Source organism: Phocoena phocoena, chromosome 18 (assembly GCF_963924675.1).
Source record: "Phocoena phocoena chromosome 18, mPhoPho1.1, whole genome shotgun sequence".
Lineage (NCBI taxonomy): Eukaryota > Metazoa > Chordata > Mammalia > Artiodactyla > Phocoenidae > Phocoena > Phocoena phocoena.
In genome coordinates, this window is record NC_089236.1 from 14,393,361 (window position 1) to 14,418,388 (window position 25,028).

Genomic DNA, 25,028 nt, shown 5'->3' on the forward strand with positions numbered 1-25,028 from the left:
AAACTACAATGAGGTATCACCTCACACCAGTCAGAACGGCCATCATCAAAAAATCTACAAACAATAAATGCTGGAGAGGGTGTGGAGAAAAGGTAACCCTCCTGCACTGCTGGTGGGAATGTAAATTGGTGCAGCCACTATGGAGAACAGTACGGAGGTTCCTCAGAAAACTAAAACGAGAGCTACCATATGATCCAGCAATTCCACTCCTGGGCATCTATACAGAAAAGACAAAACCTCTAATTCGAAAAGATACATGCACCCCAATGTTCACTGCAGCACTATTTACAATAAAGACATGCAAACAACCTAAATGTCCATCAACAGAGGAATGGATACAGAAGATGTGGTACATTTATACAGTGGAATATTACTCAGCCATAAAAAAAGAATGAAGTAATGCCATTTGCAGCAACATGGATGGACCTAGAGAATAGATGGACTTTACTTCACTTACTTACGAAGTGAAGTCAGACAGACAAACACAAATATCATTTGATATCACTTATATGTGGAATCTAAAATGCAATACAAATGAACTTATTTGCAAAACAGAAGCAGACTCACAGACAGAAAACAAACTTTTGGTTAACAAAGGGGAAAGGGGATGGGGGAGGGATAAATTAGGCGGTTGGGATTAACAGATACACACTACTGTGTAAAACAGATAAACAACAAGTCCTACTGTACAGCACAGGGAATTATATCCAGTATCTTGTAATAACCTATAATGGAAAAGAATCTGAAAAAGAATGTATATACATATATATATACATACATACATATATTTTATATATATATCTGAATCACTTTGCTGTATACCAGAAACTAATACATTAATAAATCAACTATACTTCAATAAAAAAGTCAATGTCTAACCAAAAAAAAAACATATAAAATATTAAAAAGGAAGGCTGAAATCTTTTTCCTCTATTTCTAATTATTCAAACCATAGATGTTTCCAGGCTTAGTTCAAAACCTACACATGGGTCCATGGTACCTTCTCTGATCATTCCAGAGAAAACTGAGGTTTGGCATCTTGACAGAAGACATACAGCTTTACTACACTCCATCTGTGTCACAGCAACAGAAGGACAACGTTACAGAGGGAAGAGGGACATGAGCTTGCTCCAAGCTTTTGACCTCTCTAAACCTCAGCTTTCTCATCTGTGAAATGGGGCCAACCCTCCCTTACAAAAATGTGGTAAAGATTACAAACAAAAGCGTCCAGCTGACAGTGAGTATATAATAGATCACAATTCCTATTATTTAGATCATTCATCCATTTTTGTGTGTCTGATCTCGTCCTCCCAGCTCCACTGCAGAGCAAGTTCTGGCATCAGGATTTAGCTGGATGATGACATGCCAAGGTTCCTGTGAGTTGAGACTCTTCACAAGAGGCTGGAAGCATGGAGAAAGAGTACAAGCAGGATGTGGTTCCTTCCTTTACCAGGAAAGGAGGAGGGTCTAACACATTTCCATTCCATTTTCTCCTCCCCACTCTGCCTCATCAAATGGAAACACAATCATGACCACATACATGGGTGACCAGAGAGCTACGATCTCCTTCCTCTTCCTGAGGGTAGCAGAGCACAGAAAGATAACATAAGCCCTGGTTTGTGATCCAGCTAATGCCCACAGCCCATCATTTCAGAAGCTGCTGATTCATTTGCTTGTGCTTCACACTTTAACACATAGTTAAGTGATGACTGTTTCTTAAATACACTTTTCCCAGGCTACTCGTGTTTCATTACCTATATAAATTTAAAACTACTATAATGGAAATCCACAGATTGTCCTATCATTTTAGTCACATCTTCCTCCTTCACTACAAAATCTTTATGTCCAAGGATCAAGAAGTACAAGCGGCCAGATTTATTTTTGGCATCATTTTCATTCCAAAAGGTCTACCTTTTGGTAGTAAGTGATATGCCATGAAGGCATCGACTAGACGATAAGATAAGAAGCGGCAAACGATGCTGGTAGCAGTTTAACCTTCAGAAAGTTCAAAGTCCTGGGGCAGGGAGGACACCAGGACGGTTCTGGAGGAGTGAGGGGCTTCCTCGTGGGTCCGATGTACACGGTTTCTCCCTGTGGCTCACTTTCAGCCATTGGACAGCCCAGGAGGAGGCTGTCAGCTCCTCCCGAACTGCAGATTTTCTTTCAGTGGCTGAGGATCATCTGTGCTGACAAGTCTGATTAGAAATCACCAATCTACTTTTAAATCTGCGCATAGGGGCCAACATTGACTTTCCACTCAGGTTTATGTACTGTGCGAGCTGCCCTGGAGGACATCTCTCTTCCTTCTGCTTTATTACAATTCAATTTTGCTTGTAAACTAAACCTACTCCAGGGGATTTCTTAAACAGAAAGGTTTCTCTTACCTCTTCCTGGGACCAGTGACTCTTTGACAATTCCATTTTGAACTTGTTCCTATGTCTCCAAAACCAAAGAGGAAATAAGCTCATTTGTCACTGCTCTAATTTATGATCATTTAACCAAGGCTCATACCAACTAAATTTGGGTCAAAATGATTTACTGGTGCAACACAGCTAAAGTCAGGTTGGTGGAGCTTACTGCTTTAAATTTTATGCTAAGAAAACTGGCGCAGGCTGACTTCAAAGACAGTAAATTAAGCATGTCACAAATTTGCAGTGTGACAGATACTAGTATTCGGTACTCGTCCTCGCTGTTTCATTAGGAATCAAAGAAGCAAAGCTTTCATACTATTAACTAGAAATGAAAGAACAGAATATGTTTAATTCACAAGCAAAAACAGGAAGGACTGGAATTCGAACTTCTGGCTCTTTCCTGCATTACAGCAAGGCCGCTTCACAGTGCACAACCTGTGCAACCGTACAGGGCCACCAGTGGTCTCAATGCTCTGCTGTCACCATCTTGCGATTCTTAATTTTTCAGCAAGGGGCCCTGCATCTTCCTTTTGCACTGGCATTATGTCACCAGTCCTGCATGAGAGGTGTGAACATTATTAATCTATTGTCCTTCCCTCCTTAAAAACAGAATAGAAATCATTCAATCATTTATTCATTCAATGGCTATTTGCTGAGACCTACTGTGTGCTAATGGGAGAAACTCTAATAAGACAGGTATCTTCATTACCCTCATGGAGTTAACAGGCTAAAGGGGGGGGAAAAACCCAGTGAAAACGATAACATTTAAATAAGAAAAATATTTAAGTGCTAAACTGACCTTTAAAACTTCAACGAAAATTCCACGTGGCAGTTAAAAAGGATGTGTTCCCAAACTGAAGAAATACACCCACCTGTGCTGCTCCTCTTAAAAAGCATCTGTCCCTTCTCTCCTCTAGGCCACACACTGAGTGACAAGGCAACACCCCCTGAGCGAAACTGAGGTAGTGGCACTCGAGGACCAACTGAATTCACAGTTTCAGGAAGTCATTTTACAAATTTGGAAAAGTTAGCATTTTGGGAAAGAGCACAAGTGCTTCCAAGGACCAGTTAAAGGAATGAAACTCAACGCGCACACACTCAAGTGTTCCATTTGTCTCAAAAGGACCAAGTCCCACCCACCCCCATGAGCTATTGTCCCATTAGTGTCTCTATGTGTCCCACTGTGATCTACCAGAGGCAGTACGGCATGGTGGCCCTAATGAACGAACATCCACATTCGCTCATGGTTTATGGGTATCTCTCCAATAACCCCAGCACTGATGGCTAGATCTGCTAATATTTTGATACAGAAACACGGTTTGGTAACATGGAAGCAAGAACAGCCTGGCAGCTCGCCAGATAAGACATGCTCTCCATCAACAAAGACTGAACAGAAGAGAAGGCTGCTGCCGCACATTTACCACCTTTAAAATATACCCCGAGAGCACGTCTCAACCCACATCACTGACAACTTCTCCTTTTCCTTTCCGGGAAAGAAGCAACCGAGTTAGTTTTTATATAAAGGAAATGGGTGAATCAATCACCGTGGAAGCAACTGTGTTAGTTTTTATATAAAGGAAATGGGTGAATCAATCACCGTGGAGTGACAGGACCAAAGAACCCTATTCAAGACCCCTGACAAAAATGACTAAATCAACATGGAATCAATAGCTGTGAACTACCTCAGTAACGTTTTCGATGGTTGGCTATGTCAGTACTGTCTGCTGGTTCCAATGTAACTGAAACAGGAACAGGTAGAAGAAGATCATCTTTCGAAATGAACTCGATCAGAAATATTTGCACTTAAACAGGTCTCCATTCTAAGCACGGGGCCGTTGGCAACCAAAACAGAAAATTCCACCACATCTGTCTTTTGCTATCATGTGTGATAGTACCGGACAGAGGAAGTGACCTAGCCAAAGGCAGCAGGGTAGTAATTAACAGTGTAACATAAAGGACACAGGCCAAGCATGTCCTGGGCCCCGAATTAGAAGCTTGCTCACGTGAATACCTGGAGTTAACATTTTCCAGAATGATTTTTAGCAAATCATCCATCAAATGAATGTAAATACTGTGATAAGTACAGGGTATGCTGAGAGATTACAGCTGAGGGGTGGGCAGTCACACACAGGAGACAGTGTCCCTCCCTCCAGGGCCTCCACGAGAAAACAAAAAAGTTGATCAAGTTTCAAGGAAGCTCAAGAAAGGCAGGATTCCTTCAAGCTGTGCAATCAGAGAAGACTTTATGGAGAAGTCAACGTTCAAAGCAAGCCCTAAAAGGCAAGTGAGCTTGGGGTCTGTGTCCAGGGGAAGCGGAACAGGGCCAGCAAAGGCACAAAGGTGGGACTGAGTGGAGAGTGCAGAAGAAAGATTGTGAAATTCAGTTTGGGCAAAGCGGAACCCACAGGAAGGATGCCAGTGGATGGTAACGGGACAAATGGGGCACGTGGGGCACAGTGTAAATGGCCTTTATCCTACAGGGAGCAACAGAGGAATCTAGAGCAGGAAGGGCCATGACCCTAGGGAAGAAGATGACTATAGAGGCACCACAAGGACGGCCAGGAGGGAGGCAGGTATGCAGGAAGGGAGCCCAGGCAAAAGATGGACATCAGCCACCTAGCACGAGTCCTCTGAGCCGTTTGAGATAAATGTGACAGGGCACCATGACACTGAATTGGAACACAATTTAATGCCTTTTTAATTCATGGCTTTTTCATAATTAATCGCTTTGGTCACTCAGAGGTCACGACTATCGCAGTAACATGGTTCAATTACTTACGGCTACATATTACATTAACTTTCTCATAATACATTCAAGACAATAAAATTTCTCATCCTTCTACAGGCCAGCCTCTGATATCAAAATAAATGACTGTTTTACTCTGTTCTTCTCTAGCCTCAATTTCAAAATACATTTTATCTTTCTCTTATAATGTACTTGGTACAGTTTTCAAAGAATTATATACAAGCATCAAAGATATCTTCTTTTTATTTTGCTCAGTTCCCCCCACGATCAGAAATGAAAGCTCCAAACCCCCTGAATTGAGCTTTAATCTTAGAGAACATCACTGCAACATATTACTGCAAGTATCACTGGCAAGGTTCATTCTGTGAAGATAAAATAACGATCTAGCTGTAGAACACAATACTGAAGCTGGCTGTTGGTAGAATATCAATGACATTTTTCTGAGGGAAAGTCCAGTGACCAAAGCCGTGAATTTATAAACTCCTTGAGGTCACAACCTTGTATCATACTTACTTCTTTTGTTTCTCACAGCACGAAGCTGCAGCAGGATTTTAAGATTCAATAGGGAAATCTGCACAAAAGTGTTGTGTATATTATAAAATGATGCATTAAAAGTAGCTAACATTAGTTGACCTGGAACTCTAAAGAACTAATTTTCCTTTCAGTTGGTGTCTGTGGTTATTTGAAAAGGATAAAAACATGGACAGGGAGTAATCAGGCTGTGAATACGTCGGGGTGCGTCCGAGGAGAGATAGAGGGTTGAAGGAAGAAACCTCACGAAACCTAAAGATAGTACAGAAAAATACCACCGAGATGGAGAAAACCCACAACGTGGGAACACGAGCTAAAACAAACAAGCAAACAAAAAACACTTGTCCAGATGTTGAGAATATCTATTCAGATTGCGTCTCAAATTATGATCCACAGGGGTCAGATACAGCTAGTGACAAGGTGTATTTACTAGGTCCTGAGTAGTAAGTCACCTGCAGATAAGACTAACACTAGTTCAAAACTTAGTTTGGGAAATGCAGCAGAGTGCAATAGCAAATTAAAAGTAGACAAAAGTATAATCAAAGCTATTTTCGCTCTTTATAGCTCTTTCTGGGTTCGCTTCTATTCATTATGTTACCCTCATATCTAGAACGCTGCCTAACAGAGAGCAGGGATTCAATAAATATTTGTGTAACGAACGAAGCTTATTAACTTTTTAAGTTAAAGTGTAAACTTTTAAGTCAAATAAACGATTGGTAATGGCCACCATTTGCTGGGAAGCTACCTTTTCAGGCCTGATATTACATGACTTACACATATGTAAACTTCACAAAAACCCAATGAATTAGTATTACTATTAGTAATAGGTGAAGGAACGGAGGCTGAGTGAGTTGCTTTCCCAGGGCCACAAAGCTGATGAGTGGCAGGATTCAACCCTGTCTGTCCAGATCCTGTGTTCACTTGGCTTTACACGACAACACAAAGCCAGAGAAAAATGTAAACACAAGAACAAAAAAGTACGGACATTTCATTTTACTTACAGTCTTACAGAAACAGTTTCTTCTGCAATCTGATTGCATGCAAAATTCTGAAGCATCCCATGTGGGGAAAACTTCTGTTATTCTAATCCTAGGCTATAAGTAATGCTACAAAAACAATCAGCCACAACTTACAAGCCTCACAAGCTAAATAGCGAAAGTATGGAGAAATGAAAACATTTCCCTCCTCCAATATTTTCCACCATCTTAAAGTCTCATCAGATTCAGATTTCCAGATCTGCTCTAAGTGGACTGCAAGATGATTATGGTAAAACCACACCACACAAAGCACGCCCGTCTGAAATTACACTGAAGTCAAATGTACGTAAAATGGCGCCACACAGAGAAGAAGAGCTCACTGCTGTGTAATTTCGTGAAACCTGCTGGGCACCAAGGTCACAGGCAGCCAAAGTGAATTTTAAATGGTGTCCGACCAGGAGCCTATAATCAGGATAGCCACCAGTGGGTGGATGAGATAAATGAACTAACCAACTTTCTTCCGCCAGGCAATCAAAATAGAATGCCATCTTTATGCATGAGACCCCCAAATTTTTTTTAAGTTAAAATATTCATCCTTCACACCTTTGCTTTTTCACTACATTTCTAGCCTCTTCCTTCCTCAAGGTGCCTTTACGTTAGTGAACATCATGCAGTGTGAATTTTGTTCCTACCTTGAGTGTTCTTCCATCTATTCCCGGAAAATAAAATCTATTCCTACAAAGCACAAACTTCTCCGTAACCCTGGTCCACCAGCAGAGGAGCTGTTGAGCAGCTGTCACTGTCCAAGGGCAAGCTTAGAACTGATGATTCAGGGGCTTCCCTGGTGGACCAGTGGTTAGGACTTCGCCTTCCAATGCAAGGGGTGCAGGTTCGATCCCTGGTCGGGGAGCTAAGCTCCCACACGCCTTGGGGCCAAAAATCCAAAACATAAAACAGAAGCACTATTGTAACAGACTCAATAAAGACTTTAAAAATAGTGGTCCACATCAAAAAAAAAAAATCTTCAAAAAAAAAAAAATGATTGAATCAGACACAGCCAGGAGCTTCCCTTCCAACCAGGACAGTCAAATGGTAAAAGAAAGTGTCAGGATATAAAAGCCATGTGTTTTTATTTTTGGCTGTGTTGGGTCTTCATTGCAGTGCGCAGGCTTCTTTTGTTGCAGAGCATGGGCTCTAGGCGCACCGGCTTCAGTAGTTGCAGCACACAGGCTCAGTAGTTGTGGCACACGGGCTTAGCTGCTCCACAGCATGTGTATCTTCCCGGACTAGGGATCAAACCCATGTCCCCTGCACTGTTAGGCGGATTCTCAACCACTGCGCCACCAGGGAAGCCCCCCCATGTCTTACTTATTTATTTTATTTTATTTATTTATTTATGGCTGTGTTGGGTCTTCGTTGCTGTGCGTGGGCTTTCTCTAGTTGCAGCGAGCGAGGGCTACTCTTTGTTGAAGTGCGCGGGCTTCTCATTGCGGTGGCTTCTCTTGTTGCGGAGCATGGGCCCTAGGCGCACGGGCTTCAGTAGTTGTGGCTCGCAGGCTCTAGAGTGCAGGCTCCGTAGCTGTGGCTCATGGGCTCTAGAGCACAGGCTCCGTAGTTGTGGCACACGGGCTTAGTTGCTCCGCGGCATGTAGGATCTTCCCGGACCAGGGCTCGAGCCCGTGTCCCCTGCATTGGCAGGCGGACTCTCAACCACTGCGCCACCAGGGAAGCCCCCATGTCTTTTGAGGAGTGACTGAAGTAATACTTTCTCATAGAAGGTTCTCAAAGACACTATAAATGTATACATTTAACCCTGGTCTCTCTCATGAGCTCTGTGCCCATGTTGCCAACTGCCCACCTAACCTTCCACCCTGAAGTCCCCCCGACCGAGAACCACAAACTGTGGATTCAGGAGATGTTCTTTGGTGGATATCCTCCAGGCCCTGTGAGATGTATGGATTGAGTAGGCTGCCAAGCAGGGCAGCTGCTGCCAGCCTTAGCCAAACTCAGCTGCAGACCCTGAGTCCTTTCTCCTGGGTCCTAGCACTGCCGATTGATCTAAAAAGTCAGAAGGGCCAGGTATAGGGACAACAGGAGCTCCGGAATGTCTCACTACTGATCAAATTCCTTCGTAAAATGCTTTCGCATTTGTTGGGGAGTCACATGACCTCCTTGTCTAAGCAGCGGCGGGATCACTTTTCTTCTCCTCCCATCTTGCTTTACCTTGATAAAGCAAGGATTGGCTCTGCCTTGATTTCCTTACTTTCCCTACCCTCAAAGTCCCTCAATAAGATAAAGTCTCACCAAACTGCACCTGGAGTGCTTGGGCTTTGCTGTCCCCTCCTTAGACTCTGGGAAATGGAAGAGACAAATGTACTGGGTTGGCCAAAAAGGTCATTTGGGTTTTTCTGTAACATCTTTCCAAACTTTCTGGCCAACTCAAAAGATACAAAACATAGGGTGGAAATACAATCAACGTGACTTGGCAAGCCCTGTCTGTGCACCTCCTAGAAGGAGGCTGTGGTTATGAGCAGTAGGACGCCCGCAGGAGGCGTGGTTTATGAGGCAAGGTGACTACAGAGATTATCAAAGAATTGCCTGAATACCTAAGGATTATAATTTCCTATTTAAATCAGGTAATGCAACCCCTAAAAACAAAACAAACATACAACACACATGAACAGCAGCAAAAACGATGTCCTACCGCACACTCAACTGTAGAATACAGTGGCTCCATTGTAGGTCCAATCTAGACACGAAGAGAACATGGGAGATCCTACATCCACATCCAAGACAACGGTGCACATATGTGGAGGGGGAGAAATAGTACGGGGAGCTTGGATCGTTACGGGGAGCCGACTGTGGCCAGGAGTGAGAAAAGGCTATACCGACTTTGACCATGAACCTATGTCCCCCTTTCCAGCCACATGCACAGTGGAATGCCATGGTCCCGTAGGGAATCCTGGTCTGCCCAGGTGTGCCCAGTTCCTCCCAACATCATCAGCTACAATCTGCTACCCATACAGAAGGTACGTTCATACACTGCAGAGAGGACCAACTGGGTAATCTTGTCATAAGGTAACACTGGGGCATGAGTTTTAGGAAAACTCTGGGGCTCAGAAGTAGAGATAAACACTAAGAAAGTCATGCCTCATACACAGCAACTCTCACCAAGGAGGAGTATATCAAATGAGGACTGGATTTCATCACAGAATCTTACTATTTTAGAGCTTAAAGGCACATTTCTTTTTTTCAAAGATTTGATCGACAAACATATGGAAACTGTAACTTACAATGGAATGACACAAGGACATTTCATGTTTCATGGCCTTTAATGCAAATGACTCATGGCACATAAATAATAATCACTGATAATATTAACTCATAGGTAATAACCAAGGGATAACCAGTTTCCTTTCTTGCTCTGCCTTATTACACAGCTGTAACATGACTAACATAAGCTATGACAGGAATCAATTAGGTCTCCTAACTAAAATATTCCTGTACTACAAGTAATGGACAGCAATGTTCAATTACAAACATGTTGACAATAACACTTATTCTTTATAGATAAAGGTATAATTGAAAATGTCAAATTTTCTATGAAAATAAGATGTATAAAATCAATCTTACATCTCCTTATGTTTATGTATTTGCACACTTATTATTTCCTGCACTTCTAGGGAGAGAAAAGGAAAATATCTGTTTGTGAGAGGCCAGTGAAGTTCAATGACACGACACTGAGAGTCACTTTAGGTGTCATCAAGAATGCTCCTCTTAGAAGCCCCCAGGTGTGCTGAGCAGTCAGTAACCCTCATTTGCACACAGGTGAATGTTAAACAGTTATAAAATTAAAGATGTCTACATTGTAATTTTATACAGTAAGTTACATCTACATGCTGTGGTAACAATGTCTATTACTTTTTTAAACGTTTCACTCTGTAAATCAAAACAGAGCTGCTATAATTTATGTTTTCTTGTTTGTTTTCTAATTTTCTGAGGAACTAGGGAAAAAATGCCTGTTTTTTTATATACACGGAAATATAAAATTACTGAGACATCATTCATCTCCTCATCTATTCATCTAAAAATAGGAGCAGCAAAACCCGTTTGCCTCTATCTCAGAAATGTCTTCAAAATCGTTTTCTCTGTATTCCCACAGCTTCGATGAGGTTCTCACCATCTCTGGCCAAGCCTGCTGTAACAAGCCTCTTGCTGCCTTCCCTGGTTTTGTCGTTTCCCCAAATCAGTCTTTACTCCTCACTTGCTACTGGATTATATAGTTCCTAAGTCAATTTCACCCATAACCACTGAAAAACTTCATTTAACTTTAGTTCAGTGTAGACTTCTTACCATAGAATATGAACAGGGACCTTCAGACCTGATCCTCTGTCACATCACCTCTGCCCCCTACCTTAGAGTACGCTGCCATTCCCTGAATTCCCATCAGATCTTTTTACAACTCCTTGGCTTTGAGAATTTGACATTTCTCCTGCTCGAAATCCCAGGGAGCCTCTGACTCAGCTCAATAGCACCTCTGCTATGAAGCCTTTCGAAACCCCTCCAGACACAAGGTCCCTCCCTTTCCTGTGCTCCTACAGCATTTTAGGCACACTTCAATGGACCCTGGGCATTTTTAAACATCTGAGATTTATGCCTATTCACCAACCCCCCCCCCCCACCAAAAGTTCACAGTATGACGTAATCTGCCACTTGGCTAAGGTAGGAATTTGAATTATATGTTGTATTTTAGCCAGGGTCCAGGAAAGCAGAAACCATCCTAAGTATTTCAAACCCAGAGGATTTAATATAATACAGGAAATTGGTTACACAGATGACAGAAGAGCTAAAACGCCAGACAGGAGTTAAAGAGGTGACCCAGAAACCGGCATCAGCAGAAAACTGCTACCATCCATGAGACTGGAGCGATGTTGGGGGGAAGATGGCATTACTGACGACTAGAAGAACCGGACCGTGTGACTAGGGGAGGATCACGACAGTGGCTCCTGATGGGAGCTGGAACCGGGCAGGGCTGGGCTTTCCAGAAGGAGGGACTACTGCTGCCGGAGATTCTGCCCAAGGGAGAGCTAGAGAGGGAGAGATACCCTGGCTTCTCCCGGACAGCCTCCCATCCTCCAAGAGTGCCTCCCACTGGCTGCATCTACCCAGATGCCAGGTGTCGAGGCTTCTGGGAAATGCAGTCTCCTGCGAAGCCGGAGAATGACTGGCGCGCCGTGCGAGGCTGGTGAGCATCTCACTTGGCAGCTGGACGAGCCTCACCAGCCGATCTCTGCGTGCAACGGAGTGGGCATCTGCATCACGAGCCCTTTGAGTTGTGACTATACTTCGCATGTTGGTTTCCTCCAGAAGGCTGTGAGCTCCGCTATAGCAGGGCCCTCATCTCAGCTTGTATCCCAGCACCCAGCATGGTATCTGACAGATAGTTGGCACTCAATAAATACTGCTGAATGTCCATAAACACTAATTCCCTGCATTTATAACATATTTTAACTCAGCATTTCCTCAAGTTTGTTGTGCTGGCCATTGACTCAAAAAGATGCTGTTGCCTGTAACAGGTTAAGTAGGACGCTGCCATTCCCAAATAAGTTTGTGAAACACAGTGCTAAACAAATTAAGCTGGTCTCTTGGTCCAGTCGAGCTGCAATGACAAAATACCACAGACAAGGTGGCTTAGAAACAACAGAAATTTATTTCTCCCAGTTCTGGAAGCCGGAAGTCTAAGATGACGGTGTCAGGGTGGTAGGGTGAGGGTTCTCTTCTCCTTGTATCCTCACATAGCAGAAGGGGCAAGGATGCTGTCTCAAACTTCTTTTAGAAAGGCATTAATCTCATTCATGAGGGCTCCACCTTCAGGACCTAATCATTTCCCAAAGCCATCACCTCCTAATACCATCCCATTTGACATTAGGATTTCAACAAATGAATTTTGGAGGTGTCACAGACATTCAGACCACAGCAGCTTGTTTCTTCATTGCAGATAACACAGTTCATTCAGAGGTTTCAAAATGTGCTTGAAGACAGAGATGCAGAATTATGCAACACCTTTTCAACATATATGACTATGGAACACTTTTATCAAAAGACTGACATTACACAGGGACATCAGTTAAGGGGTCATTGCTTTAAGTGTCTTCACATTTGTGACATTTTATTTCTTCTTTGAAATAGTCCTGTGAGGTACAGAAGAACAAGGTCACACTTTTCAAATAAAAATGTTGCTAATAAATAATTAAAACTAATATATCAAGTATTAATCGAATATACAAGATGTCATTTACTATTCTAGTCACCGTAGGGATAGAAGCAAAATGTAAATCTTAGTTCTTGTTCTATTTGAAGAGGTAGGACATACAAGAAAAAAAGAACCATAAAATGGTACTTTCTTTTTATCCAACAACATTTTTATATGTGTTTTAGTATATCATGGTATCTGATGTTGCCTGATTACTGAAAATGAGGCACATGGAAGGTAAATTATTCACTGAAGTTATAAGCAGGTCAGTTCTGGACCTTACATTAACACTTGAGCTTTATGAATTCTAAAAGAAAATCACTAACTGGTATGATGTCTATCATATAAAGAAAAGAAAGGATAACTCGATCCCCCAATAATTAGTCAGCAATATCAACGCACCAACACTGGGGTATTGGGGTATGAATCCAACCTCGTGATCTTCTAAAAATGACCATTCAACAGTCCCTGGGAAATCACCAGACTCCTTTAGAGGGATCTAGCTAGAACTCTCTGTGTTTCTATCATAATATTTTATTGATCAAGGTTGACAAAGTAGAACATTATCCTTCGTTTCTAAAGAGAGACACAAGGTCCTTGGTTTTGTTATTTAAGAAGTGTGTCCTCACCAAATGAACCTACCTACGAAACAGAAACAGACTCACAGACATAGAGAACAGACCTGTGGTTCCCAAGGGTAGGGGGTGGGGGAGGGATGGAGTGGGAGTTTGGGGTGAGCAGATGCAAACCATTATACACAGAAGAGATAAACAACAAGGTCCTACTGTAGAGCACAGGGAACTGTATTCAATATCCTGGGATAAACCATAATGGAAAAGAATATAAAAAAAAAGAACGTGTGTGTGTCTGTGTGTGTGTGTGTCAATCACTTTGCTATACAGCAGAAATTAACACAACATTGTAAGTCATCTATACTTCAATTTTAAAAAGAAAAGAAGTGTGTCCTCTAAAATTCACATTATCTTCGGTCTTAAAAGATTACTACAAGGGCTTCTAACAATGGGGAACTTACACTAGGGAACTTACACTAGAAAACTTGGCCAGCGTGTATGGCCAGCGTGTATTAATGAGAGATAAATTCTTCTGTCACATAATTTTTTAAAGACAGCATATTTGCTTTGGTTGGAGGTTTTGGCATTCTCCCCTAATGGCCTCTCTACTGCATGTTACCTTATTAACATTAACCTGTTTTGAGAATTGGCAAAAAGTTGCTATGTCATATTACTTCAAGTGGTTCTATGGTACTACAAACAGAAACTGGGGACCAAAGGAACAATAAAAATATTCACCTATGTTAAGAGACTTACTATTCATAATGGTCAGAAATTCTGAATTCTACATATAATACAAGGTGGAATTTCAATTAACACTTTAATATTATGATGACAGCGTTCACAGCTCAACACGTAACTAATGGGATAACTCTGGGTGTCGCTCTCTAAAATTCAGTGTTCACAGCTGTTTAAAAAAAAAAGAGAGAGAGAGAGAGAGAGAAAACAAATTACCTGCCTCACTGGGGTGAAAGAAATGAGAACTGAATATGTTCCAAGGATCACTGGTCCCTTCAGGGAGCCAGTTCCAAATTAGTTAGGGAAACACTTAACACTACACTTAATACTATACCTTCCCCATGCCCCCAGGAGATTGGTATAAGCATTGACATACTCCAGGCTCTGTGAAGTTCTGCTGTAATGAAATTTACTAACTTTCCATAACCAAGTGTTTCTCCAATCTACTTGTTCCCAAAATGATTCTGCTTTTTCAATACCTACTGGTACTCCCTCTGGAGCCAGCGCTCCCCAGAACACACTTGAGGGTGATGCCTCATGAAAACAAAAAGATGAATTTCAATGACCTCCAGGAATAAAAGTTCTGAACTTAATGCTGTTTTTCTTTCTGATTGTAAGCAACACACACAACAAGACACCCTTGCCAAGCTGGAGGTAGCTGCAGAGCTCAAGTGTAACAGTGTACCGACAGTGTAACAGTGATGAGTTTGTTCAGAGAGCAAACTGGATGCATTTCGTGATGCTACCTATACAGAATGAGGTAAAGCTCTCTTGAGTGTGCGTTTAAAGTTTTTGTTTTAGAATTGGTTGTGAATTCACATGCCTCAGTTGGTTTTCCTTGTAACTGAAAATACGTTTTTTACAAGGCAACGAACCAATCCGCAATCTATCTCTTAGTGAAGTTAACCAGTCCAGACGGACCCTGGCCTCAGAAGGATCAGGCTACAGCTGTGTTAGATGGTGGCAACAAAGGGAAGCAAGTTAAAAATCAAACGATTCTCCTGAACTATGGCACAAATGAAACTACCTATGAAACGGAAATCGACTCACAGACGTGGAGAAAAGACTTGTGGTTGCCAAGGCAGAGGGCGGGGAAGAGGGTGGGAGAGGGAAGGATTGGAAGTTTGGGATTAGCAGATGCAAACTAGTATGTACAGAATGGATGGACAACAAGGTCCTACTGTATAGCACAGGCAACTATATTCAACATCCTGTAATCAACCATAATGGAAAATAAGATGAAAAAGGATGTATATATATAAAACTGAGCCACCTTGCTGTACACCAGAAACTAACACAACATTGTAAATCAACTATACTTCAATTAAAAATAAATAAAATTTTTTTAAAAGGGGAAAAAAATCAAATGATTCTCTTAGAAAGACTCTACTCCACATAAAGTAAATGAAGATTTGAACCCTGCGGGGGGGGAAAAAAAATCTAAATAATTCTAGGGAAAAAGTCTATCGGAGCTGCTAATATGATATGCCCAAGTTCAATGGACAACTCCTTACTCCTCCATTTTTAAGATTTAGTATCATTATTATGTTTTACTTCAGAAATACAATCTTGGAAGTCAAAGCGAATAACAGAAAATAAGAAAAAACTGAGTATACTTGGCAGAAAAGAAGCCAAGGATTTGGGCACACTCTACCTGAACAGGAACCAGCCACAGCTCACTGATACAGGGTGAATGACACAAAACACAGCACTGGCAATGAGAGCAGGTCTGTAATTTGCAATTGGAGTCATAGGCAGAAATAGCACCTTCATCTAAGTGAAGCACGGAAAAGATTTGGTTCTTCCCCTTTCTGGGTGTATACACAGGCCTGACCATCCCAGTAACATCTAAGGCCACTAATATAAAGGAAAACACAGTTATAAACTGCTCTGTTCCCACGCTAATTCTGCTATCTGCTGCTTATATCACATCATCCCCCAAACAACAATCACGGAAAGAGACTAATAATCCAGACTTAGCTTTACAGAAGTCTGTGCTCCCACACCAGTAACACATAAGGTTTTGAGTGAATAAAATTGTTCATGTTTCTCAAAATGTGATCCACAGACCATCTATGTCTAGAACTGCTGGAGAGTTTGTTAAAGGTGCTTCCCCTGCCCGCCCCCCGCCAGACCTACCAAATCACACACTCTGGGGCAGGGCTTTGGATTCTCCAGTGGAATAAACCGTCAGGTAACTTTCAGGCCCACTAGAGAACTAAAAGAATATTGCGCTGAATTCTGATGTCAATTACTGATGTGGAGAACTTGGAAGCTTCACAGAAAAGTCTGAAAACAATGAAAAACAAGTTCTTCTGGGGTGGTGGGGAAGTATGTTAAAAAAAATAAATAAATAAAACATGGGAGCACATGTATATGTATAGCTGATTCACTTTGTTATAAATCAGAAACTAACACACTATTGTAAAGCAATTATACCCCAATAAAGATGTTAAAAAAAAAAAAAAAAAAAAAAAACTGGTGACAATGACTACTTGGAACTTTAATTTTAAAACATTATTAGATATAAACATATAAAACTGAGTGCTTTAGATCTTATAAAACATCAGTTAATTCATCAGCACCCCTGCCTTTAACAAATCCCGAGCTCGGAGTAGATGCTATCTGTGCTGTTCGTTTGAGCCATCTACACTGCATCTCCCTTTCCCTTCTTCCTGGCTGCCAAGCCCCACTCACACCCTTGCACTGTCTCCATCTCAAGCTCGCTCTCTGTCGTATCAGTGTGCCTGGGACGTCTGAGTGTGATGGAAGATGTGGACTGTGGTCCTAGAAAGTACTGTGAGTCAGCATCCTCTTCTTCCCTAGAGATGCTTAAGACCATGACTTCTTAGTCAAAGCTGATTTAAGTACAATCCTGCTTAGGAGCAGAAGCTCGGAGCGGTGGGTTCCTGAGTGCCCTCCTGGCCTATTCATTCTGGCTTTTCCAAGATACACGTGGCTTTAGGGAGTTGGGACCAAGAACCGTCTCGGCCCATCTCTGTGATCTGCAGTAAGATCTTTACATCTTTCAGTTAGCCAATTCCTTACCGCAAATCCACTGCCTGAGAACTACAGAGGATGTATTAAGGTCTTATTTTGAGTTCTCCATCTGTCAAATCTTGTTTCTGGTATAGGGCAATGATAAATAAAAGAATACATATATAATATATAAATGATCATTATGATGCATATATAATATGTATTAAGAGAGAGAATTCCAGGAGAATTTTCTGTGTCAAAAACTAGGATATGGGCTTCCCTGGTGGCGCAGTGGTTGAGAGTCCGCCTGCCGATGCAGGGGACATGGGTTCGTGCCCCGGTCCGGGAAGATCCCACATGCCGCGGAGCGGCTGGGCCCGTGAGCCATGGCCGCTGAGCCTGCGCGTCCAGAGCCTGTGCTCTGCAGCTGGAGAGGCCACAATAATGAGAGGTCCGCGTACCATAAAAAAAAAAAAAAAAAAAAAAAAAAAAAAAACCAGGATAGATCGATGTGTTCAGTCAATACCAAACCACAGAGATGGGGTCTTTTCACAGTCCAGTCAGAGAGGTGTAAATAAGATCATGATAAAAACTAAACATTAACTAAATTCTGAATGTAAGCCATCTACCAGAAGTCACATCTTAAAAAATACAAAATGATGAACTTAGAGCAGGGTTCTCAAGGCGGTGGTCTCAGAACCAGCATCATCTGGGAACTTGTTAGAAATACACATTATCAACTCCCCTGGCCAACCCCCCAAAACCTACTAATCAGGGAGCCGCCCCGGGTGGGCTCCAAGAATCTGTTTTAAAAAGTCCTGAGGGTGACTCCGATGCATGCTGAAGTTTGAGAACCACTGGCTCAGAACTCAAGGCCGCTTGCCTGGACTTTATATTGTAAGGTTAGAGGGAGCTGAAGGAAACAGGAGGAGTTTGTGATCTGTGAGGCGCTATTTAAAGAGGAACAAAGAGAGCTCTGCCTGCCCCCCCAACTGGCCCAAGAAATGGCTCGATTTCTTAAAATTAGAGCAACTTCTTTCAGTTAAGACACTGTCACTAAAAAGCCACCATGCCCATTAATACGCCAACACTTACTTATCTTATTCCTCAGCTGTCACTTGACGGAGCCTGGATATGAAGGAAAGCACGATGGGACACACCATATGGTCAGGTTCAAAGTGCAGCAAGGGGAGGAGAAGTCCCAAGCCCTCACCCAAAGGGATGAAAGACAGCCCAGGTGGAGCCCTACAGTGAGGGGACTCTGCAGAGGCAACGATGCTTTCAGCACAGAGACAGGGACGCTCTAAGAAACACTTTGTCATCATTACCGTCTTGAGCAGCACGTAACCATCAATTAGTTGAGGAGATGGGTCTCCCCTGGCTTCTCAGGACAGAGCAGTATCTACACTGGGAAGGTAGCTGTTTGCCACTGGTTAGTAGTCTACACTCATTTTATACATATATGTGACTCACATCCAAACTAAATGCAGAATAATACCAACTTGGGACTCTTTTCCATACCCCGTCATTAGAGCGCCAGTAGTTTCCAAAGATGAAATCTACAAATTCAGACCCTGACAACTGCAAGCACCAGTGGGCAGAACTTAAGATAGCCTTAATATGTCTTTACGGCGTTCTTACGTGCTTCACTTACAGAGCATGTAAATAAGATCTTTTACTAACACGTACGTCAAAAGTTTGGTATGAAGTTTCAAAAATTCTGTTGAAGTACTTAATGACTACAACAGTATTTGAAAGCACATGATTTTGTGTTCCACAAACAAACACAACATTACAACCTCTATTTTCTCATAACACCATTATCATAATCTCTGCATGGTAACATTTTTATTACACGTGATACTTCTCAAAGGCTTTCTACATGCCTTTTAAAAATTCAATTGAGGGTAAAACTCAACCCAGGCTGGTTTTTAAAAATTATGACCAAGACATGACTTCAAATAGAAGATGGAGATGGTGGCAATTAAAGTTTACGCTCAAGTTACCACAAGAAAGGCAGAAGTCATTGATTCCTTGAAGTATTTCTTTTATAGGTAGTAAATGTCCATGGACAACCGTCCCATTCTGTGTTGTTCCACCCGTTTACAGGTGACATTTTGACCTCTAAACAACCACAGCAAGACAATTCAAAATGAAGGTTGACACTTTGTCCTTTAACTAGTTCCAAAGTACTGCAGGGGTTTTACTGCCTGATGTTACACCATATGTGCAAACTCCAGACACAGCAGGCATGTTTAAGTAGGATGCCTCTGTACTTTGCCATTATCCTGTTTCCTGTTGTTCTGGAGCAATCCTAACTTTAGCTAAACATAACCTTTCTGGGTGAATCATTTTTAGTAGAAGAATCCGCCTTATAGCAGAGTGCCCTGCACTTTGACTGTATTTCGGAAGCATGGCCATTGACGGAATTCATAGAACCCAGTGGTTTGGTATTTTGCAGTCTTTATGAAACCCACCCATTTTATGAAAACTTTCATAAAATAAAATTATTTACCACTTTTTCTTACGAATGAAAACTCAAACAATTATGAAATGAACAATAGGAGTAATTCTTTCTGAAGCATTTTTTTGGTCAACTGGTCTATCACTAAATGGTAATGTTTAATGGCAGATTTTTCAAAACCTTTTCCGTAATTCAAGTTATTTTTTAATTCTAAAATGACTACTATCTTGGGTAATGGGATGTATTTACTTACTCGGGCCCTCAAAAGGTTCGAATCAGAAAAGCCCTCTTAGGTTTTACATTCAGAATTATTTTCTGCCAGGATTTGAGAAATGCTAATAATAACCTATATCTTCAGCTCAATGTCAGTAACTCTTACCAAACCAGAGTTCATGAAAAGCATATACTAAGGAAAAAACAGTCCTTTAAAAAGTATACATAACTTCCCCAATGGCCTTTCCCCTTGAGTTTTATGTAAAGTAGAACATTTAGCTCTTTATAATTCCCTCAAATCTATAAATCTCACCAGTCTCAGATTTACTTCCTGTTGCCTTCCTTCGTTATATGTTTAAAGGTAATCAATAAAAACTGATTTCTCTTTGTAAGCACTTTCCTGCTCTGCCAGAAATAACAGTAGTCCCTGCCCTAAAACGAAGAAGAAAAGAAAAAAGGAATATTTACCAGAAGAGGAGAAAAAGAAACCGCCCCAGTATTTTTCCTGAGCCAAGTGAAACACAAACAGCAAATCAAGTTTATTCTTAAAGAAAAAAAACCTTAAAAATATTCCTGGCATTAGTCCTATTCTTCAAATCTGTGGTATCAACAAGTTTTTAACTCTGGGTTTGTATTTCCACTCTCTACAAAAACCTCATTATACTGCCTAATAGCTTTACTGTACTGTCTTTCTGTAGGAATCCACACATCACACGCAAGACTTGTGCCCAATGCTGAACAGTGAAGCAGTAGAGGAAGGATGGTAAGTCCCCCAGCTTGCCTCCTAGGGCAGAGTGGGATGCAATACCAGTGGGAAAAAACAGATGAGAACAAAGTTACATCTGGTAAGGAAATCAAGAACTGCAAACAACGTATCTCTGACTCAGAAACGCAAAACTTTCAGCCACTTGAATTTTTAGCACAAGTATTTTCTGACCCAAAATGTTACTTGAAGGTTTTATATTAAATCATCTGAAATCATCTGTTGGGGTTTCTCCAATATAGACTCTACTCCAGAACTCTCCATTTTTAATGTTTTTTCTTCTCCTGCATTTTTCAGTGAAGACCATGAGAAAACACCCAATGAAAGAGCAACAGACTTTTACTTTGTAATGAAGTTACGAATACATTTTATACATTTTCCTGGCTTCCTGTTTTCTTGAACTCTGTACTATCTACAGAGGTTGTCCTATTTCACCAAGGCAGACTATAAATCACACGAGTTCAGTCCGTCAGGATGAAAAATGGAGGTGAAAGGCACAGCAGAAAATACATGAAGTATAATTAAAACCATATGACCAGAGATATTGAAGCAATACTTGTTGGAGGCAACCCAAGTAAAAATCAAATCTTTTCTAGTGTTAGTGAGACTGGCCAGTCCCTTTGAAACAAACACACAACACTTGCTAAATACTTTTTTTTTTTTTTCTCTCCTTCACAGCAAGAGCACTGGGAGAAGTTTCAGCCCTAACAAGGTACTGAAGCCTATCTTTGTGGCATAGTTAAATTCATAGTTGTTCATGTAAAACTGATCTCTCATTTAAAACAGTAATCATTTATTTAGAAATATAGTTTAAGATGGGGCAGGGCTCAATTTTACATCCACCAAAAAGGATAAAAGGCTTATGATGACAATGTGGAATGAAAAACCTTTTCTACTTTTCTATGAAGTGTTCATCTCCTAAGACCTGAGGACTCCAGAAAGACACAGATACTGTAATTGCTTGTTGTTGATCATAAAGAGCCAGCAGCTATAAAATCCAAACCGTCTCCTGGACTACATTATAAACAACCTAGACACTACTGCCTCACAGACGTGGTACTGAGCAGGCCAATGATGTACATGTTTAAGGATGTACAGAAATTAAGAGTTCTTGAAGTTGTAAAGCATCTTTGACTTTGGCAATCTGTCCCCAGAGCCTATGTCCCCTGAGCGTTCCAAGGGTCAATTACCATAATCTCAATGGATAACTGGAACACCACTTTCAATATTGCTTTGGGGTTCCAGTAAACAATGTAAATTTAGCGAAGTCACTTACCCCCCAGAAACTGAATTCCTCCAGCCACTCTTCCCACTGTCCGGGAGATGAGCTCCGACACACAGCAGCCCATGAGGGCGGTGAGCGCCACAAGCAGGAGCAGGCCACAGCCCAGGCCTGTCACGATGGTAGAAATCCTCCATTCTGCGCTGGGGATGCCCTGGAAGGAGGCGTAGCGCCCACATTCCTCCACCATCACCATCATCTGCCGACTCTCATCGTGCACGGGATACGAGCACCTCCGGAAAGTACCGAAGGACACAGGCTTGCCCAGCTGAGATCCCCAGAGCCAGTAAGGCATGAAGAACCCCACGCAGGAGGTGGCAGCACAAAGAAACGAGAGCAAAGCCCAGATGACCCCGGTGCAAGTCAGACTGGATGCCATCTTTCACCAGACGGGGCAAAGAGGACCCAAAGTAAGTGTTCTGGGTCTGCAGGAGGGAGTGAAGGTGTGAAACCACCGGGGACCCACAGGTAATCCACAGTTCTGTGATGGGAGAGTGTCTATTAACAGAACAGATCTTCAGTCTTACTGGGCATCAACTTCCCATCCTGTGCAGTAAGGAAGATGGTCCCTGGTAAAACCATAAGAAATATTAAAAGTTAAATGTTTTTAGAAACACGATTAACACCGATTCAGTTGGTCTACAACTTTCAATTAATAAACAGTCAAAGATGCCTCCATACTTCAAAAGTGAAAAGAATCCCTTCTCTCTATAAACTTCTCCGTAATTCAAATGTTGTCAGACTGGCTCAAACCTTTTTCATGTCTTTATCTCCTATAAACGTCCCCAAATTAACTCATGCACTTAAAGAAATGCATGACTTCTACTTGCCAAGCCAGTGAATTCCTTTCATATACTCACATTAAAAGTAATGTAGCATATTTACCGGCAGTAAACATAATTCCGAACGTTATAATAAGAGGAACCATACCGTGGTTTGTTCAGTTGGCTTGCAAGTTCATGCTCATAACTTGTCGCAACTTCTCTGTGTCCCTTTAGGTGCATTAACACTGCACGAGCCCGAACAAAATAATTAGGATCACAATTACACACTGCCCAGGCATACAGAATGGATGGGACTATTAGGCATCCCCAGTCCTCATTCAGTAGCGTTTGTGAATGCCTTCAATCTCAACTATCTTCTAGCGTCAACGAAAGAAAGCCTGCGTACGGCTTATTTTCATACCTGAGTTTTGATTCACGGCCTCCAATTAAATTATTGGAACCACTCTACTGATGAACGAGTGTCACTGTCTAATCTGAAAAAGAATCCATACCTGCCAGGACTCTACATCGAACCCCAGTCATTCTAGTGATTCCACGTGCATTCATTTCCATACCTCCTTCCCTCTCAGCAAGAGTTCCAGAACCACTTCCCACACTTTTCAGAGAGAATGCAGAAGCCCAGAGCCACGCACCCCAGTTCCATCCCCAGGACTCTTTTTACTCCAGCTTAACGTCACCCACCCCCTCCCTTCCCAACCCTCGCCCCTGCCCTTTCCTTCCCAACCACCACCCCATTTCCACCCCAGTGTGTCACTCCAGGGGAGTTCCGGCTACTTGTTTTTTTGTTTTTTTTTAATCTTGTCAACTGCGGTCAGCATCAGCATTAGCGGCTGAAGTTGGTCTGCTGGGCCCTGAGGCTGGGGAAGACGGGTGGCACGGGGACGTGGGGTGGAGACCGCCCTCACCTCGCGCTGGGGCAAGGCGCCCCGGGGTTAGCCAGCCCTCGGCAAAGGCCTCCCCCACTCCACCCCGAAGACACACAAGGATCCCTCAACCCCCAAAGCGGGAGAGGGGCGTTTTCCAGTCGGCCCCGCGCGGAGGGAGCGGATGAGGATGGGCAGGCAGCACCCCCCGGAGGCAGACGCCAGCAGCGGACGCGGCAGGCAAGGAGAGCCGGCCGGCAGCCCAGCTCAGGAAGTCCGGAGCCCGGGAGCAGCCCAACTCCGGCGTCCGGAGAAAAAAGGAGCGGAGCCCGCGCCCCGGGGCAGCCTCGCGCGGGACTCACATGGCTGGCGGGCGGCGGCCACCTTCTCTCCCGGCGCCGGGGCGCACTCACAACTTGCTGTCTCTCCCGGGCGGAGCATCCACGGCACGCAAGACCGTCCTTCCCTCTTCGCCGCGGTCCCTAACAGCCGCGGAGCCCCCGGGCCCGACGCGGGAGGGAGAGCAGGGGCCGGCAGAAGGCGGAGGGCTCCGGGAGGACGCGCGGCGCCGCCACCCGTGCAGCCCCGCTTCCCGCGGCTCACTGGCGGCGGCTCGGGCGGAGCGCTGTGGCCGCGCGCGGGGCGCTGTAGCTCGCGGGCGGGGCGCTGTAGCTCGCGGGCGGAGGGGCGGATCTGCCTTTGGCAGGCGAGGCACGCAGCGCCTCCGCCCCTCCGCCGCCCGGCCCTCCTCTCTCTCCTGTCCCCTCCCCTCGCGCCCGCCGGGATCCGGAGCGGACGCGGCGAGGGCGCGGCGCGCCAAGGCGGGGACCCTCCCGGCACGCGGGGCGGGGCGGGGCGGGGGGCGCGGCCGCCGAGCGCCGGGGCCTCCTCCCACCCCCTGGGCGGCTGTCTGGGCTCCTCCAGCCGCGAGCCCTCTCCCGCCTTCCTGGCCCCGCGACTCCTTCCAACGCGAGAGTGGCGGAGGCAGAGACCGAGAAGTAGGGGCGAAAGTTGCTTGTCCTCTCGGGTGCTCGCCAGGGGCTTGGAAGATGAAACACGCTCCCTGTTCGCCTTTCGGGGGTCTGGTATTTGGGGTTTAAGCTCTGGTCTCCGACCGCCTTTAGGAGACGGAGATGGAAAGGAACGCCTCAGAGACTGGGCGCGGTGACCTTTTGAGCTTTCAGGAGCTCTTGGCACGTGGTCACTTTGTGAGGGGGTGAACAGGGCCAGTGTGGGCGTGGGAATGAGAGGCGAGAGCGGAGAACCCAAGGCTCAGGGATTCCGTCAGGAAGCCGCCTTTCCAGCCAAGCCAGGGAGAAAGCAGGGGGAGATGACAGCGAGCCTCCCCCAAGAAACATCCTCTTCAGGAACCTCTCTCAAAGCATTTCTCCCTGCCTGTCCCCCTCTCTCCTCCTCTTTCTCTCTGTCTCTGCCTCTCTCGCTCTCCCCCT

General features: G+C 43.6%; 1 protein-coding gene across 1 annotated transcript in view; it reads right to left on the reverse strand.

Annotated features, from left to right (window-relative positions):
• Positions 1-22,308, reverse strand: part of LHFPL6 (LHFPL tetraspan subfamily member 6) — a 227,951-nt gene extending 205,643 nt beyond the window's left edge. The window contains exon 1 of the mRNA XM_065896234.1: positions 21,924-22,308. Within this exon, the coding sequence (XP_065752306.1) occupies positions 21,924-22,308 (385 nt within the window). The remainder of the gene's footprint in view (positions 1-21,923) is intronic.
• Between the last annotated feature and the right edge of the window lie 2,720 nt (positions 22,309-25,028).